Source organism: Mesocricetus auratus, unplaced genomic scaffold (genome assembly GCF_017639785.1).
Source record: "Mesocricetus auratus isolate SY011 unplaced genomic scaffold, BCM_Maur_2.0 Super-Scaffold_100010, whole genome shotgun sequence".
In the NCBI taxonomy this organism is placed as follows: Eukaryota; Metazoa; Chordata; class Mammalia; order Rodentia; family Cricetidae; genus Mesocricetus; species Mesocricetus auratus.
Window position 1 is genome coordinate 58609351 of NW_024429194.1, and position 18270 is coordinate 58627620.

Consider the following 18270-nt stretch of genomic DNA (forward strand, 5'->3'; position numbering starts at 1 on the left):
TTGTTTTCAACACATGTATTTATTATGCTGTAAAAAGCAACACTACCTGAACTCATTTAAAATAAATAATTCCCAATTTCAGAATACTTACAATGTATAATTTTAAGATTTCATTTTGGGAACGTCGGAAGTAAATACATTCATAGCTTTGGACTCCCCAGGAGGGCCCTAAATCCAACATCAGGTCATTTAGTCCCTGATAAGACAGCAGGAACGGCGAATCCAGCTGTGTAGCTAAAGCGCCCTGTGGGCAGCAGTAGGAGGGAGTGTGTCACCAGACACGGGTGTCAGAACAGGGACGGAGAAACAGCAGTGTGAACAGCTTCAAAGCAACATGACCATGTACCGTTTCCACGGCATAGAAAAGTTACACAAGATTGTAAAGCCAAAAACAAAAACCATCTTTGGAGTTTACTGATGGCAGCAGTAATAGCTCATTCAAGCATTCAAACAAAATGTTCTCGGTGTTATCAGCCAATAGCAAACAGTCATAACACCGTGAGGGAAAAAAGCATATTTAACCAAGCCACAAAGACTGTACAAAACAGCACTGATCTCAGAAAAGATGACAACTTTTGTTTTCAAATAATATACAGAATAATACTCAGAGAAGCCTCAAAGTCACTGGTAATATTTACGTCAGGCATTGAATCACACAAAGCCAGCTGCTTTGGGAATAGTGCTATTTTGGTTGATTCCAATTAAAGCATGTTCACTCCTTAACTTTGGAGGTGATGTCCCTGCATAGAAATTTCCAGGTACCACCTGTTCACCTGTCTTGAGAGGCTTGTGGAGGCAGGAATGCAATGACAGGATCGGGTGCCTACCCACCATCCTCCCTGTCTCTGGAACTAAGGAACATGGTGGTGCCTGGTTCAGTAAAGAGACACTAGCCACAGTTTCGTTAAAGGAGGTGCTGGCTAGAGAACGGGAGGGGTGGCTAAAAAGAGGATCAGAGCATCTGGAGGCTACTGGAGTGAATAATGTGCCATCTGTGTTGAAGTGAGGGTCAAAGGGGATGCTGTATCAGTGTGGTAACCACTAGTATTTGTGTAGTTGACAAGTTTGCTTATTCCAAAGCAGTTTCCAAGAAGCGCATTTGTGTGTGTACATGCATGCACGCATGTGCTTAATTATTAGAAGTTCTCACTAGCATACCCCTCATCTCTTGGAGGTACAACAGGGTACAGTATGTTCAATACCTAGAAAACTGTGTTCTTCCTAAGGTCCCTTTTACCTCTTTTCTCAGTTAATCATAAATTACTTTCCCAACACAAAGCAATGGTGAATCTAAATTTTACAGTGAAGTGATCTCTTCTCACTGAGTGATACAATCCAGACAGAAACAGAGGGAGGGAATCCAGAATGATGCCTGGCCCTCCAGAAAGAGTGCCAGCTAATGCAGACTTCTGACAGTAGGCTAAAAGCAAATGTTACCTGTAGCAGTTCCTAAGTGTATCACTGTAACTTTGGTAACTGAAAGCATTTCTGAATTTTTCTTTATTGTAGAAGCTGAAAAGGAACTTACGAGTCCGCACGGTCTTTACCCTTAAGACTGACGGCTAACTTAGACGTCTTACTGTTGCTTCATCTGCTCTAGATTGACGGCCAAGCTCTCTCTCTGATGCTCGGACTGTGAGGCTTGATGACGTGCTGAGGAAACATGAAAACTGCATAGCATGCCAGCACTCACTCTTTCCCAGACAGAGAGCTAAACACCACAGAGAGGCTGGCCTAAGGACTATATAGAAAGGAAAGGGTTTCAAAGTGCTAGACTATATTCACACATAGGTTTTGGTCACCAAACAACAGATTCCCTGATAAAATCTAATCAGAATTGGCAAATTCTATGAACAGTTAGTAGCTATTTTAATATTTAAGGAGTCACACTGTGAGGTGGGGTGATGGGAGACATTTTAAACTCTCAACCATGTTAGCACATACGGCTGTCCAAACACTCCAACTAAATCTATATTTAAAGTCTTGAAAATCGCACTGTTTTCATCTAATAACAGCATCGACCCCTGTGGATACACTGTACATCAAAGCTTAACTCATAAATGCATATGAGCATATCATCACCCAGGGTTGAAAATTTACAAATCACACAAATCATGAAGATCACACTGTTCAGCTAGCATCGGTAACTATTCTTTTACATCAAATTGTACAACGCACGAGGTAACTATTGCTCACATTATGAAGGGAAGTTGTTTTATTTCTATTTTTCCCAAAGAAATCAGATGTGTCCTGTGCGCACAATGAAGGAAACTCCAGTAACACTGAAATGACAAATGCTGTAAAATACACATCACTACCAGCTAGAAATATACATTTTCTTCATAATCATGTTCCACAACTCCGTAGGTAAGTGATTTCAGACCGTTATAACAGCCCATCGAGGTTCTTGTGGACAGTTTGAGTTTCCTTTCCATTGTCAGGGTCCCCTTGAGGTGTGTACTGGACTTGGTATTCCTGGAGGATTTTAAAAACATCATGGTGTCCGAAGTGCAGAGCCTCATCCATGGGGGTGTTATTCCACCTGCAGCACAGCGCAGACAGGGTCATTACTCAGAACTACTGCATAGAGATGGTTGCCCAGCATCCCCAGGCTCTAAGTCCGGGTTCCATCCATTCAAGTTCAGCTGCATTAGCAGCATTACAAGGGAGAACAGCAGAAACACACAAAAGGACTCAGAGTACAGAGATTGGTCTGAGGGAGCCCTCTGATAAGGAGGAGGACAACAGAATGAGCTCGATGAAAAGGCCATTTCCATATCCACGTGTCAAAGGAGGGGCAGACATTGTAAACTCAGGTAGTAACATGCATCAATCATCCTAACCCTTCACAGAAAATGTATGTCCCTGGAATTTAAAAGTCAGGTTTCTAATGACCTCCTGACATTAAATGTGTTAGATAAGCGTGGTCTGCCCAGTGGAAGCAACCTTCTATTGTATCCAGAAAGGGCAGGAAGCTGCAGGCTCAAATGACCTGACCTGGCTAGAGCTCCCTGTCCACTCTGTGGGGGGAGACAGAGACTCAAGGACAGGCAGAGTTGCCATAGCAATGAGTGTCAGCTGAGCATTGTGTACCCCAGAAGCCCAAGACCCAACAAACACCAGGCACACTCCCTGGCCCCTGGCTCCTCCACCACCATGAGCCTGCCTGCTCCCCTCCCAACTCCCCGTGTTTGCTTTGCTTCTCTGCATCCTCCGGCATCTATCCTGAACCTCTCACCCTCTTAATAGTCACAGCCTAAAACAACAGATGCTGATGTTAGCGTTTTAATTGTTTCTAGTGGCCTGCTCTTAATGTTTAAAATCAGGTAAGTAACACTTTACGTGTCTCTGATGTTTCTCAAGGCACAGCTGAATCCTTCTATATGGATTTCGTTAGGAAGTCATTGGCTCTAACGTGACCGAATATTTGGGTCAGTTTTGGGGGGGAATTGACAAATCATCTTTACATCTCTTCCATTACACAATGAAAAGACCGTAGGTAACAAACACACTGTTTCACTCTTGGTATTTTATAATTTAGGTGATGCTGATTCTATCTGATGGGGAAAATACTCCTGGGTCTAGGCTTCATTCTAGATATACAATTAAATACACATTACTGAGTTATTTAGCTACCTTAGTCTATAAGATGGACATTTGTATTTCCACATTCTCAGAGGCCAATTTGGAGTGGAAGAATTCACATAGTAAGTATTTCTGACATGTATTAAGTAGTGTTTGAGTTGAGTTATAAACACAGGGAGACACTTTTCAGTCTCTTACTCTACAGAGAACTACAGTGGGCACTATACTGGGTAGACAGGAGGACTGTCAACTACCTTGAGCTTTTAGAGGACTGCCAACATAACTTCAATCATTCCGTTTAATAACCACTGGAATGGAAAGACGGCCAATATGCTACCACCTCACAAAATTGCTAGCAAATTTCAGATACTTCTCACTTTTTGCAGTCTGCCAAGATTTAGTCCCCTCCAAACAAAGGCTTAGTAATCAGATCAGCTCCCTGGGAGGTAGTCAACTTGTTCCAAACTTTGTGCAGCTCTCAGACTTCATGGCAAACTTTACTCACCCAACAGCACCAAGTCTGGTTCCCTTGAAGTCTTCTAAGCCTCTGTGCTTACTGATGGCTCACCTATTCCTCTAGGAGAGGATTCCAAATGGTGGGTGCAGTGGTGCACACTTAGCACTTCCTTCAGCCCCAGGCTGGGAAGTGGCCATGTGGGCCAGGAGGGAGCACAGAAGAGCAAGGTGCTTGGTAGTCCTTCCCACTGCAGGCAGAATACCCCCTCCTCATTCAATGCTTCCAATGTCCTTTCCTCCAATAGCATTGAAAATCCAACTTCCACAAAGCCTTCTAAAATTAACTGCACCAAATCCAGGAATACCAATCAATTCCAACTCACTCAAGCTGGTGTGTTTTTACAGACTTTCCCACACTTCTGTGTGTCCACCCTGTGTAGTTAGTCCCATGAGAATATAATTTCCATTTCATCTTTTCAAAGAAATGTCTTCTTCAAACGGGCTGACTGATATGTCCAACCTGAGTAAGATACCACTCACTCTTAGAGACAGAGTTCAGTGTCACACAGAAATCAAGGTTTTCTGTGTTGTCTTTGTAAGACACCACAAATGCAAAAGCCCCTTGGTGGGTTCACATGTAACCATAGCTCAACACTCCAATTCTGTGTATTCACACTGTGTTATCAATTATGTTAGAAGGTAATATAAACACTCACCTGTCCTTGGGGAAAGGGTTGACTTTGCAAGCTTCCAGTAAAAACTTAACAACTTCAACATGACCTAAACCCCCCCAAAACACACAAAAATGATTTTAGTCTTGAGTAGAATTTAAACCTGTAAAAACTGCAAATAGGTGGTTTATGCATTACCCTCTGCGGCAGCTACGTGGAGTGCAGTCCTGGAGTCATAGTCCCGCTGCTCCATGTCCATGGCTGATAAAGCAAATCTGAAAATTCACAAACAGCTGTTCACTACACAAGATCAGTTTAATTCAGTGGTAACATTTACCCCACCAGTTCCAGGGCTCTCATTCAGGTGCCATGCTCTGCCAGCGTCATTAAGTGGTAACCAGTTCACCCAGTACAAAGCTGTGGGTAAACGCCACGTGACTGCACTTCCTTAGTTGTGCTACTCTGAAGAGAAGCATTAGCTGTCTCTCCCAGAACTAAGCTTCATTACGTTATTATTTAAACTAGCGTTAAAGAGGCAAAAACGCCTATAGCAAAGCTACATGTTTTCAGTATGACTCCCATTCTTTAACCTACATTGCCTGGAGTTTCACATACTGATAAAACTTTAAAACAGCATGGAAATCAGCTTAGCCATGTCCACTTTAAACACTACTTGCAACTCTGAAGGGAACTCACACTCGGTATTCAGTGGTCCATGGCCTTTCTAGTCCTGGTAACATGCACAACACCAAACACCTGCCTCCTGCCTCACCAGAGCTCCATTAGAGTGACCCACTGGCCAGTTACCACAGAGACCTGGGCTTTCCTGACGGATAAGAAGCAGGCCCAATACCCTGGTAGTGGGAGGAGGTGGTCTAAGTGGAAGTGGGGTAGTTTATACCTTGTTTGGGTGACTTATGAGAAGGGCGAGTGAAACCTTAACCTTAAGACAGGTGCTGAGCAGATGCACCTTCAAACACCCAAAGCCACACACAGCGCATCACCCAGCCAGCATACCTCCGGAGGGCAGACACGTCTCCAGTATATGCAGCAAACAGAAGGTTTATTACCGACTTTACCTGTGAACAAGGAAAAGACAGATATTCGCGGGGGAAAGCAAACAGTGCGGCTGCTATATAGCTCCATGTGCTCCGAACTTCAGCTGTATCGGTCAAATTCTCCATGAAAATAAAGACCCTACATAAGTACTTAAAATAATACTAAATTCTGCTGTTGGAGATTCATGGGCATATGGGACTCTGGAGTCCCGAAGCGTGCGCGCTATCTAGCTATGAGAGTGACACATCCCTAAACACCACTGCTTACTTGCAGTCACCTTAAAAGGCCTCCATGCCTATCCCTTCAGCCCACAAGCTCCCCTTTCTGCCACCTGTCACTGTGGCTGCCAGCCTCTATGTCAACATTACTCTGGAGCTGGTGGGGGAAGGGGCTTTCACCATGACAATTCTGAAAGCATATTTAACATCACTCCTCCATCTGTAGTTGTTTGACTTCTAGGAAAGGTGGCAAAACCAGGTTCCATTAGTATCTTGGTAACTTCGATGGCTCTGCTGAGCTGAGTCACCACTCGTGAATGTCTTGATGTGTCCAGCAGAGGGCATGAGAGTCGTTGGAATGAGTTAGTCAGTTGTTGAGTCACCCACAAGGTGCTGTGAATCAAGGGTTTTCTGCAGGAGCAAGCCATGCTCTTCATGGAAGAGCCATCTCTCCAGCCCAGGACTGGTTCGAGTCCCAACTGCTCTGTGCTGCTGGGCCACAGGAGGCTGACAGACTTCTCATATCCCACTGTCTGCCTCTGCTCAGTCTTTTTCCTCATTAGTTTCTTTTATACTTTCTACAGGAGAAGCCCAGGGTTAAAGAACCCCACTGGTGACCCCAAAATAACGATTACAACTTCGTCGACCATATATACACATTTTCATGATTCCCCTTCACTCTTGTTTAACATTCCAGCTTCTCTTCCTTCAATTCCTGCCTCAAAGCAGTGCTGTCTCCTCAGGCATGCAGGCAGTGTTCCAGACGGCCACCCTGCTGCTAGCATCTTTGCTTGTAGCATGTTCATCTGCCTCCTTCACTGGTTCCCTTGTGTTTTCCCCTTTTAGGAAGTATTTTCTGAATACATTTGTTTTTACACACCTCCACATTCTGTATGTTACTCTCCAAGCTCCCATGCCTTCCCAACCCAAATCCTCTCATGACTTCTCTCCAAGATACTGCAGCTTCCTGAACACCTTCCTCTTGATTGGCCTTCCTCTATGGCCTTGTCATACTCCAAAGGCTGACACCATTCTTGTTTTGAGCAGTGTCCCTCAGATGGGTTCATAGATTCTTCTGGTCAGAATGCCTTTCCTATCTAGACCTTTGATGTCAAAGGTCCTAATTCTAACTATATTAATACTTATTATAAATTAATTCTAATTTCTAACTCTATTGACTCCACCTGACTGCCCAGCTGACATGTCACATTAAAAACCAGACACAGGCCTGAGTCCTCTGTCTACCCGCTGACTGGCCAGTGTCTCAGGATCTTAAACAGGCCCCTCATCTTCATGTCCCAAATGCATCTTGGTTTGTGCTGCCTTCCTCTCCTTCAGGCCCCCAGTCTGTGATGATACAATTCAGCACTTGCTCATTCTAAACCCAGATATTCCCAAGAACTGATTCATCTGCTGGTTGGGTCCTCCATAGGAGGGTACCAGAACCAGCTCCTTCTACCAAGTGTCCCACACATGGTGCACCTGCTAGAAGGGAGGGGCCTTTTATCCAGGGGAAACTGAGCACCAAAGTTCTGATTCAGGAAAGTCTATCACACAACACTCCTTTCTGTGCTTACAACCCCCACCTAGTTTACCCAACAAATCTTCCAAGACATTTACAAACCCACCACTTATCACTCATCACTGCAGCTCTAGGTTTGCCTAGGCCACAGCCTTGCTTTATGTTACAACGACCTACCCATTCCTGTCTGACAGCTACCCCAGGAAACTACCTCCAGCTTACCTACAGAATCCGTCTCCACCGTGACATACAGAACACACATGTTCTATTCCTCACTTACACTGCATGCCATTCCCTACCAACTCTTATCTGACAGCTTTACCCCATTGGAGTGTTTTGCTCGTTTTTGAATTCAAAGCTCCCAGGAATGCTTTTCCCACAGAGGGGAGAGCCCTTCATTTTACCCAGGTCAACTACTGCAGACTTAGCCTGCCTTTTCTTCACTCCTTAGCCTTTATTTTGATTTTTCTACCCAGGGGAACCATTACTATCAGCCCCCAGTTTATTTATCATCTTTGTCCCATTAAATACAAGCTCCATATAAGCAGAACTTCTTATGTTTTCTCTCCTAACTGTGACCTGGGCCCATCGTGTATCCTAAAGTGACCACTAATACTGACTAAATGAATTTTCCCTCCCAAAGCATCTAACATTCAATGTTACTACTGTCTGGAGCTGAGAAGCTTTAGTCTAGCATCCAAGGTTCTTCAGTCTTGCTAATCTGTTTTTCCCTCTCAGTTTCGACACAACAGAGCTGTCTCACTCACTAAGCCCTCGTTTCCACAACTGCTTGTCTTAGGCATCTCTGTTCTCCATATTGGACTCATTCAGACTCCTGCCTGCCCTGCCACAGCGTACCAGGACCCATCAGTAGAGGCCTTTCTCCACAGCCTGAATACAAAGTCTGCTCCTCAGACACAGTGCATGGTTTGTGAAAGCACCATTCCCCTATCCATTTCTCAGTGAGATGTCACTGGTGTCCCTCTATAACACTAATCCAGTATCTAACTGCAAGTTCTCCTATATTTGCCTCATTATAGCACCATCATGTATGACCCTATGGTTTACTTACTTTGTATCTTACCTCCCTCATTACAGAAGAAACCTCCACGTACATATTAATATTATATTATCCATTGTCCTAAAGTGTTACCTTTTCTAAGCAGTAAAAATCTCCATCTGTTTTAGTTACTGTACATAATTAACTACATGCCTTTGTTCTGGGCTGTGCTTGTTTTCAGTGTTGAGGCCTTGCACACCTGAGGAAGGTGTTCTGCCAGCCCTTGCCTTTTAAAATCCCAAATTTAGAGCAAGCATCTTTGAAGGTAGTTTTTGCGCCTTGCTTCAGTCCCTTAGCCACTGATAAAAAGAAGTGCCAAAAGAAATGTTCTTATAAGGCCTAGGACAGGCTTGTCTTATAATATAATTAGCCTATTTGAGCCTCACTAACACTTAATCCTCAAGCATGTTTCACTTCAGAGAAAATACAAATTGAAATTCAATGAGGACAGAATGAATATATACAGAGGCTTTGTGGTCAACAGGAGGGACACTAACTTGCCTTAACAAAACTGACTAAAGGGTAACTAACCAGGGAAGTTTATTATTTCTCATTAAAACAAAAGGCCTGAATTTGTTCCAAATCACAAAGTTTCTCAGTCTCTCTCCTCTTCTCTTTTTCTCCTCCTCACCTCTCTCCAAGACATAAGGCACTAGAAGGTATCACATGCCTTGGTACCACTTAACAATACATCACAAATTTTATTTCAGACACATTTTTCTGTTCTAAAGTCCACACTTGAAGCCCTGGCTTTGAACTCATCCTCCCATTCGGCCTGTGGGTTCCTGGGATCACAGGGAGATGCGATCTATATCCTATACCACCTAAATTCAGTTTATATAAATCATGTAATGGACTTTGAGTAGACGAAAGAGGAGTATCACATTTACTTAGTGGTAGTCCCATCTCCTGCTCTCTTCAGTTAAACGGAAATCCCCTATAGAAGGGCCACGGGAAGGACGCTGAAGGAAAGGGGCACTGGTGGCCCTAGTCCACGGCCAGGCCAACCTGAGGATGTGGGTGTGCTAAGAGCTAGAGGCTCTTCCCTAACTCTCCTCTTGACACTAGAGGTCCAGAAAACAATGGGTTAACAGTAACTGCAAGAGGACTAACTCCCCTCTCTGCTTCCTTAGTAACATAGAAACCTACCAAACAAGGCAGGGACAGGGGCCTCTGTAAATCTAGGCTCTAACATTTAGTATATACCTCTCCACAGTGAAAAACTCCCTTGGGGCATGTAGTCATCAAAAGTTTATAAATTAAATGCTAAGTTCCCTTGTCTTGAATGTTTCCCAGTACTATTTTCCTGATTAAATCTTTGCCAGAACCAGCCACAGTTATCTTAGTTTATTTGCACAAAGTCATGACAAAGTGGGACAAAAATGTGAAGAGTTCACTTGAGTTCACCTGACTCTGGCATACTTGGCATGCCCAAATCACTTTTTCCACAACAGCTAGAACTATTCTAAAATATGACCGAAATCCTAACACCCCAATGTCTTCAACTTCTTTACAAGTTCATCTGTGACTTCTGTCTGCTTCTCAAATTCCCTGCTAACTGCACCTGTAAGTAGTAATTATTAGAATCATGTTGAGTTTAAAATGTAGTGGGTAAATTATGAGAAATTCAATATTTACAGTTATTTTTGAATCCTTGACAGGCCATATATAGATGGTGATGTTTTATCTATTACATGCTACTGAGACTAAGAGCCTGGACTTGAGGGCACATGACACCATCAGTGATCAGGTCCAGAACTCCGACACCTGCATTCTCAATTCTGCACTTGGCCATGACAGAGTCCTTGAAAGACCTTAAATTGTTAGCCGAAGATGAGAAGGAAATTTAACAAGATATTTCTAATTCCTAAGTGCCCTTTGCTAAGTACTGGGAAGGACAGGGGTAGGGGAGGTGGGGAATGGGAGGGAGAGAATGAAGAGGAGGGAGGGGGAGAGATGGAAGGAGGGGGGAGGGAGGAGGGAGCAGGGGAGCTGGGAAGACTGGGTCACTGGTTTTACTTTTACCCCAACTGAATGGCCCAGCTCTATCACCAGCTGGAAACTGGTCCCTTGATTTTTCTTAGTTTGTGTCTACGTGAGGCTTATCCAGCTGTTAGAATGGTTCTAATGAAAAACTTAAGTAGGTGACTGAAAGGCTGTCCCATCTGACCAGCCTGCTCTCCATTTCTGCTCCCTGTAGTATCTGTTGCATGGAATGGATACTTCACCTGTTAAATAAATCATGACTGCAGATCCTATTCTGCTTTAAAGTCTCACTCTAAAATTTCCTAGTAGTATGTAATCAAGAAGTCTTGCTTTAAAATGACTACCAGCTACAACAAAGTTGAGATTAGTCATAACAAAAAACACTCCTCTCCTTGACTGACTTCAAAGGCTCTGAGCATGAAATGAAAATAAGTTCTTGGGCTTCTGTCATCAAAAACTTTCTTCCTTTGAGATGAAAAACACACATCTATTAGAGGGTGGCCATAGGAACATTTGACAACAAAGGTAGAAAACAAACCCGTCAGTGTTTGTGAGCAGACGTTGTAACTTCTGAGGCATTTACGTATCAGCAAGGATCTAGGAAACAGCTTACAGCAGTTGTATGGTTAAGTAGGCTGAGAGGAGGCCACCTGAGCAGGAGGTCACCTGAGCGCTTAGGCACCTGTTCCTAGGCTTTCAGTGACTGACTTGGACAGCTATTCTTGTGCTATATATAGGTACAGCTAATGCAGACTGACCTGCTCGGTCAGATCAAGGGCTTAGACACAATCCTTATAGGATGACTGATGTAGCCATTTCATGGTTGTAGTTCCATTTTCCCTGCCATAAACACAGGAAGTTCTCCTATGGTAATTTCAATAGAGAAATCAAGTAGCCAACTTTACTTTAAGAGATAGAATTCCCACTGCTGTAATTTATTTAAGAAAACCAGCGCACCAGAGAGACTCCAGGCAACAGAGTTCAAGTAGAGGCCATTTTTTTTTTTATTAGGGAAAGGCATCATAAAAAGGGGAAAGGGGACAGGGACGGGAGTCCAGCCTAGCCTAAGGGAACTGGAGCAGAGGAAAGAGGAGGGAGGGACGGAGAGAAGGGCCCTTTTAAAGGGGAATGTAGTGAATGTACACAGGTGGTGCTCTTAGTGGCTGCAGCTGAGAGCATATCCCAAGGACAGGCCAGTACAGATGCCTAAATCCTAACACCTACACTACAGGAATTTCACTTTCAAAATACAAGGCTAAAAATGGCAGCCCCGAACTGTATTCTTCTCTTCATTTAGCTCAAAAATAAACTGAAGCAAACCAGTTAAAATTTCTCAGTAATGTGTAATCTAAGAAGTCTTGCTAAAAAATTACTACCCATTGAACAAAAAAAAAATTTAAGATTATGTCATTTCAAACAAACAAACAAAAAAAAGAGCACTTCCTCTTCTTGGCCGAATCAAGGGCTTTAAATATTGCTACTGACAGCTAGGCATTCAAGTGCCTGGTTGGGTACCAGAGAGGCAAGTGGTCCACGAGTCTGCCTGATGCCAGGGACCTGTATCAGGTCAAGAGCTCTCCAAGCAAACCCTGCAATGCCAAGATGAAAACCTGCTGTGATAGGAAGCCAGAGATCCTAATTTTTATTACAGTGTCAATCAAAAGTTTTAATGTTGTGAAAATGAGGGAAGAATTCAGTTTGAGAGCAAATGCAAAAAAATGTTAAAGAGTCTATCTTTGTTGTCTACATTAAAAAATTCTCTACAAAGTGAAACCCGACTTTTGGGTTAATGCGAGTTAAGTAATATTGGCAGCACACAGCTTCTTATCTTGGTGGCTCATGTCTCTGCTAATGCCAATGACTGGCCTGGGAGATGCAGTGCACCCAGAAGCATCCTTCTATGCTGGGTTATATAAGCAGCCAGCAGCCTAACTTTGTGTGCCCTGGGGTATCACACTTAGCAAAGAGGCAGTAAAACAGAAAAGGAAACATTACTAAGAGCACAGGTAACCCTACTGCACTTTCCATGGGGACCAAAGCCAACCTGCATCTCTGACAACAGTTTGCATTCACTCTCTGGGACATACACATGACTGTAAGGCTTCTCCTGATGAAGATGGTGTTATAGAGGACAAGGTACCACATGTGTGTGGGTGGTAAAAGTGCTACATCTGTTTACAGCTGTAGAAAAATGAGCCCAGCAAACCTCCAGAGTCAAAAAATCCAAGAGCCAAGGTAGTGTAGAGAAGAAACTGGTTACCAAATACTTACACGTTACTTCAGAGAAAACATAATCGGGGTCACAAAGACCATCTTGGGTAAACTACGAAAATAAACACAAGGTCCTGAAAAGGGGATGGGGCTGTACTTCTTCTGAGAGTCATGGCAATGCTACAGGTAAATGATGGCTATAATTCAGAATTAAGTGGCCACCCCTTTTAGAACACCACTACACTGACAATAGCTACTGCAATCAAAACACACACTTATTGCCTTGACATTAGGGGGTTGTCCTAATTCTCACTGGTCTACAGAGAACCGTACCTATCTGTTTCACAATTCTGTGAAAAGTTCAGTGTGTACTTTATGGGTCATACAGAGGTGTGTTTCTTGCAAGGCATTTTCATAGTCACTCTAATCTGATCATTATTCACATTACAATGTCAAGTACTTTCAACAGCTTCTGGATAAAGGGATGTTTACTCTCATCAAAAACAAAGTTTAAAATCTGATAGATGTGCACACACACATTCTCCAACATCTTTCATAAACCTTTATCATAGCTTAGCAACTATCCTTATTTCAGTATTTACAATGTTTTTTCCTGCCTCAGCCTTCTGAGCACTGTGATTACATAACTGCCCCACCATGTTCTGAAAGCGAGGAGGTCGGGCATAGCACAGGACTTATTTTAAGACACAGTCCCCCCTGTAAGTATGTAATACACTAATGCCAAGTTTTAACCACAGTCTAAAAGGGGGGAGGGTGACAATCTAAAAGAATGTCAGGTTATATCTTCAGTGTGGAAAAAATGTGAAGTAGGCTCCAAAGCCTGCTAAAATTCACGGGAAAACCCCTTTCTTCCCAGTCTTCTGTAGTTGTTATTTGCCTAAACCCCAATTCAAGGTACATTGGCAAGATAGTCAACAAGGCAGACTGCCATGGCTACTGCCCCAGCAGCATTTGAAGGACACTGCCAAATCTCCTGCGTTTTCCTCTACATCTGAAATCTTGCAGTTTACTTGTAAGCTCATGATTTATTTTCAGCAGAGAGCACCCTCCCATACTCACCAGGAAAAAAAGCTAAGACAACTTCTCAAGCCAACATGTCTACAAATCTGCCTGTTTTTCCCTGTCCTGTTTTATGGGAGGTGTTTTCCCTCCTCACTACCTCTCCAGGGTCTACTTCAATGTCTAATTCTTGACAGGATCATTTTTATCGGCAGCAAACAGTTCTAGGACCTTTACATTCCAAAGCCAGTAACATTTATTTGAAAACAGGAGGCAGGGCTAGGTTACCCAGCAACAATAAAAAAAAAATGTCCATAGCATCTATTCTCATCATTTCTTAAGTGAAGTGGGGTGGGAGAAGACACATGAGCAGAGCCTTCATCTTAGCTCTCTATTAATAGAGTTCAATATTCCCAACCGCCAGAAACACTTTTCTAGACTCCTGACAGTCCGTGTGTTTTCTCCACTGGCTACTTTTCCCTAGCAAAGGTCCATTCTGCTCTATCTTACTCAGGAAGAAGAGTTTCCCAGAGCTACATCTGAGGTCTCCTTAAGCAGTAACTTCAGACCCCTCCTACCGCCCTGTCTTAAATGTCCTCATGGCCACCGTTGCACCTTCACAGCACACGCCCTACAGCTCAAAGTCAGATCAGTACCCACTTGCACCAGCTGCAGAAGCATAATCTGTTAGGGGTAGCAATGTGCTCAAATAAAATTGTTTTCTTAGATCTAGTCCCATCACTGGAGTGAAGAGTGCCAAGTGGGTTTCTGAGAAAGACTTTTCTTGATTGAGGTGCCTCTCTCCCGCCTCTTCGCCATGAGTTCATCAAGGTCAGTGCAGCTCAGGCAGAGCACCAGCTTTTAAGTACAAGGTGACAGGCATGGAATCTAAAGATGCTGAGAGTGTTAGTCCTGGGATGGCTTTTACCCCGATGCTATTTTAGAAGACAATGACCCTTGCTACCTACTTAGACTTTGCGCTTTTAAAGAGTACAAGTGAGCTCATTTCTTCTCTCCCAAGATGTGCTTCTGTGGTGTTTTTAGGTAGGATACCAGTTTTATTCCCATTGCTCGTCCTAGACATGGCAAGGAACTTGACATCACTCTTCTCACCCACTGGTTGCTAAGTCTATCCCTTGCACACATCTCAAGTACAATATCCTTAAGTCCTTAGGGTGGCATGTAAGACCCGCATAAATGCTTCCCAAACTATCCAGAGAAATACCTGTTGATAGATCTGGAGTGCACAGTAAAATTTTACATTCTTTACTGCAGCAGCACTGTGCACAACTGGAAAAATATGAAACGTACCTAGGTCTATACTGATAAATGGATAAGAAAAATGTGGTATGCACACAGATTATTCATGCAGTCATAATATTTGTAAGAAAATGGATGGAACTGTAGATCAAGTTATGTAAAATAAACCAGACACATAAAGACGTGTTTCTGTTTGTTTCCCATACTCAACCAATCATATATAACCCAGGTAAGGAAATAAACCCTGGGGCCTGGAGAGGTGGGTCAGAGGCTGGTTAAGGACACTTCTTGTTCTTGCAGAGGACATGGGTTCAATTCCCAGCACCACCATGGTAGCCCAAACTGTCTGCAGATAGTTTGAGACCCAATGCCCTCTTGACTTCAGCTAACAGCAGGGACATGTGGTGCAGAGTATATGCAACAAAATAGTCACATACATAAACCTCAGTCTTTTTAAAATAAACATTTTAAATTAATTCATATAGATGGAAAATTGCTCCATCATGTTAAAATAGCCAAACAGGCCGGGCGTTGGTGGCGCACGCCTTTAATCCCAACACTCGGGAGGCAGAGGCAGGCGGATCTCTGTAAGTTCAAGACCAGCCTGGACTACCAAGCGAGTAGGACAGCCTCCAAAGCCACAGAGGAACCCTGTCTCGAACCCCCCCCCAAAAAGCCAAACAGATCTAGCTAAATATGTGCTATTTAAATAAGACATAGTGAAATGCTAAGAATGATAATAACATTTCCCCCTTTTAGTTCTTGATAGAAAAGCTTTAAAAGGCTATGCATTTTCATTATATATAGGGGGCACAAATTTGGACATCAGCAGGGGAAAATATATATGGATTATGTTTCCATGTATATAAGCATGTATTTGCACTACCAGAAGTGAGGAGAAAACACTACATAAAAGAAAATTTCTGTTAGGGAGAAAGGACTAAAAACCGTTGGAAGCTATGTAAAATACGGACTGAAACGGAAACCCAGAAACCACATTTTTCATAATCACACAAGCTGGAAAGAGATTCCTAAGAGGAATGAACTACTTAACTACTCTTGCACTACATTTATTCATTACATAGGCAACCCCAGAAACAGAGCAAGTTATGGCAGGTACAGTGACAAGGAGTCAACAGCAAATGACCAGGACAGTTCTCATAGGATAGCCCCTCACTGCAGCATTGCATCAGACTTCAGGACAGTGTATTCTGGAGTGACTGTGCTAACCACTCAGCCCACCATGTACACTCAATCTCATCATTAAAGTAAAAAGCAAGCAATCATACAAGGACAGCTAGAGTAGATTTTGGTGAATAGGGAAATCTCATCTGTCACTGAATCATCATAGTTTTGATTCAGTGCAGAAGCTAACCTTACTCTTGGAACTCTGAGAGATCAGAGTTGGTGAGATAGTTCAGAGACAGATTAATTTTAAAAACTGTACTTTCTAAAATAATTTGTCCAGATTAAACTTTTAGTGCTAACATTCACTGCAGTGAACGTAAAAACATTTCTAAGCAATGGAAAACAAGAATGATTTAAGTAGTAGATTGGGACTTCATCATCCACTTTGGATAGGAGCCTTCTTAGTTGGAACAGACACCTGATCACACCAGGTCATGTCTGGTCATGCTCAAAACTTCCCAAGGCTTCCCACCACACTTGTAGGAGGATCTTTGGAGATTTTCTTTTCAGAGTGAACCCACAATACACATATAAAATCACAGAATATTGGTGAAATGGCTTTCAAGCACCTCTTACATTTTTAGTTAAAAGTAACTTACAGAAAACCATAGTTTCTTTCAATTCTTGGTCTAAATAGGCATTTTGAAAGTGTCAGTCCTTTGATTTTCATGAAATATCCTCATTTTAATGATACTATGTGAACCACAACAGGACAAAGCATTGTCAGTGGTCAAGAACAAACTACTAGCCGGGTGTTGGTGGCACATGCCTTTAATCCCAGCACTCGGGAGGCAGAGGCAGGCGGATCTCTGTGAGTTCGAGGCCAGCCTGGTCTACAGAGTGAATTCCAGGACAGCCTCCAAAACAATACAGAGAAACCCTGTATCAGAAAAAAACAAAACAAAACAACAACAAAAAGAATAGCTATTCTCTCTTCAAGCTTCTAGAGCTATGTGAACTAGGGAATTTAACATAACCCGTCCAGACAATAAAGACCTCATGGTGTTATAGGCTTGTCTCACAGTTCCCATGAGGGTAAAAATAACCCTCAGAACATGGCTATTCACTGGTGGATGGCCCCACAGCAAGCACAATGTTAGCTATTGCAATGACTCCACATTACCTGGTCTTTGTTAGTGTTTCATGTATGCCTTCATGCTAGAGCTGATTGCAATTGCTGTTATTAAAAACAAAGGAACAGTGTACAGAATACTTGATCATTTAAGCTAGCAAGATAGGCTAACTGAATAAATCTGGACCACGTGTTCAGGTCCAAACCTTTTGATGACTAATCCTAGGAAAATTAGCCCCTATCTGTACAACTAAGGCTCCTGTAATGGAAGCAGTTGGCCCAGCAAATAGGCACGGACAAAACATTTCACTCTGTTTGAAATTGTGCCAATTTTAGGTATATGTGGTCACTTCAAACTTGTAATTAGACTTCGCATGAGTCAAGAGAGCAGGTTGGAGCACCTATATCAGATGGCTCACAACTGTCTGTGACTCTAGCTCCAGGGAAAGATGGTATGTGTATATATCCTATTAAAAGTAAAAATGAAAAAGAATTGTAAATGACTACAATATAGGAAATATGGCATCTCTTCACAAAGTCAGTCTTACTCAGACTGGGGTAAGAAAACTTCAGCCACAGAACTAGTAAACACGGTTTCAAAAATATAAAAATAGTGGTTGTGATGTAGAATGAAGTATAAACTTATAGTTAAAGAAAACCAGACATGCTTGTTGTGGACCGTCCAAAACAGCGCACACTAAAGCTGCCTAGGACCTGTAAGCTTTCTGCAGAAGACCCAAATGCTTGGCCTATGTCTAACAGTGGTGCCTGACAAAACACTGTAAATATTACAGAACAGAAGAAAAACAGCACTCTGCTCAGAGCCCCCAAACACAAACATACCAAGCAAACATTTACATCTCAGTTCCAACAGTAATCACAATTTAGTTTTTTATTTAAACTGTAAGTTATGTGTACAGCCATGAACCCAAGATGCATGTTCTGAGTTTGTAAAATAATAA

At 42.7% G+C, this 18270-nt stretch overlaps 1 protein-coding gene across 1 annotated transcript in view; it reads right to left on the reverse strand.

Annotated features, from left to right (window-relative positions):
• The window catches only part of Gls (glutaminase), a 64996-nt gene continuing 46726 nt past the window's right edge, over positions 1 to 18270 (reverse strand). Inside the window, exons 15-18 of the mRNA XM_021235576.2 lie at positions 5730 to 5791; positions 4911 to 4987; positions 4758 to 4821; positions 1 to 2542 (exon numbers count right to left, since the gene is read on the reverse strand). Coding sequence (XP_021091235.1) covers positions 2386 to 2542; positions 4758 to 4821; positions 4911 to 4987; positions 5730 to 5791 — 360 coding nt within the window. The 3' untranslated portion in view covers positions 1 to 2385. The remainder of the gene's footprint in view (positions 2543 to 4757; positions 4822 to 4910; positions 4988 to 5729; positions 5792 to 18270) is intronic.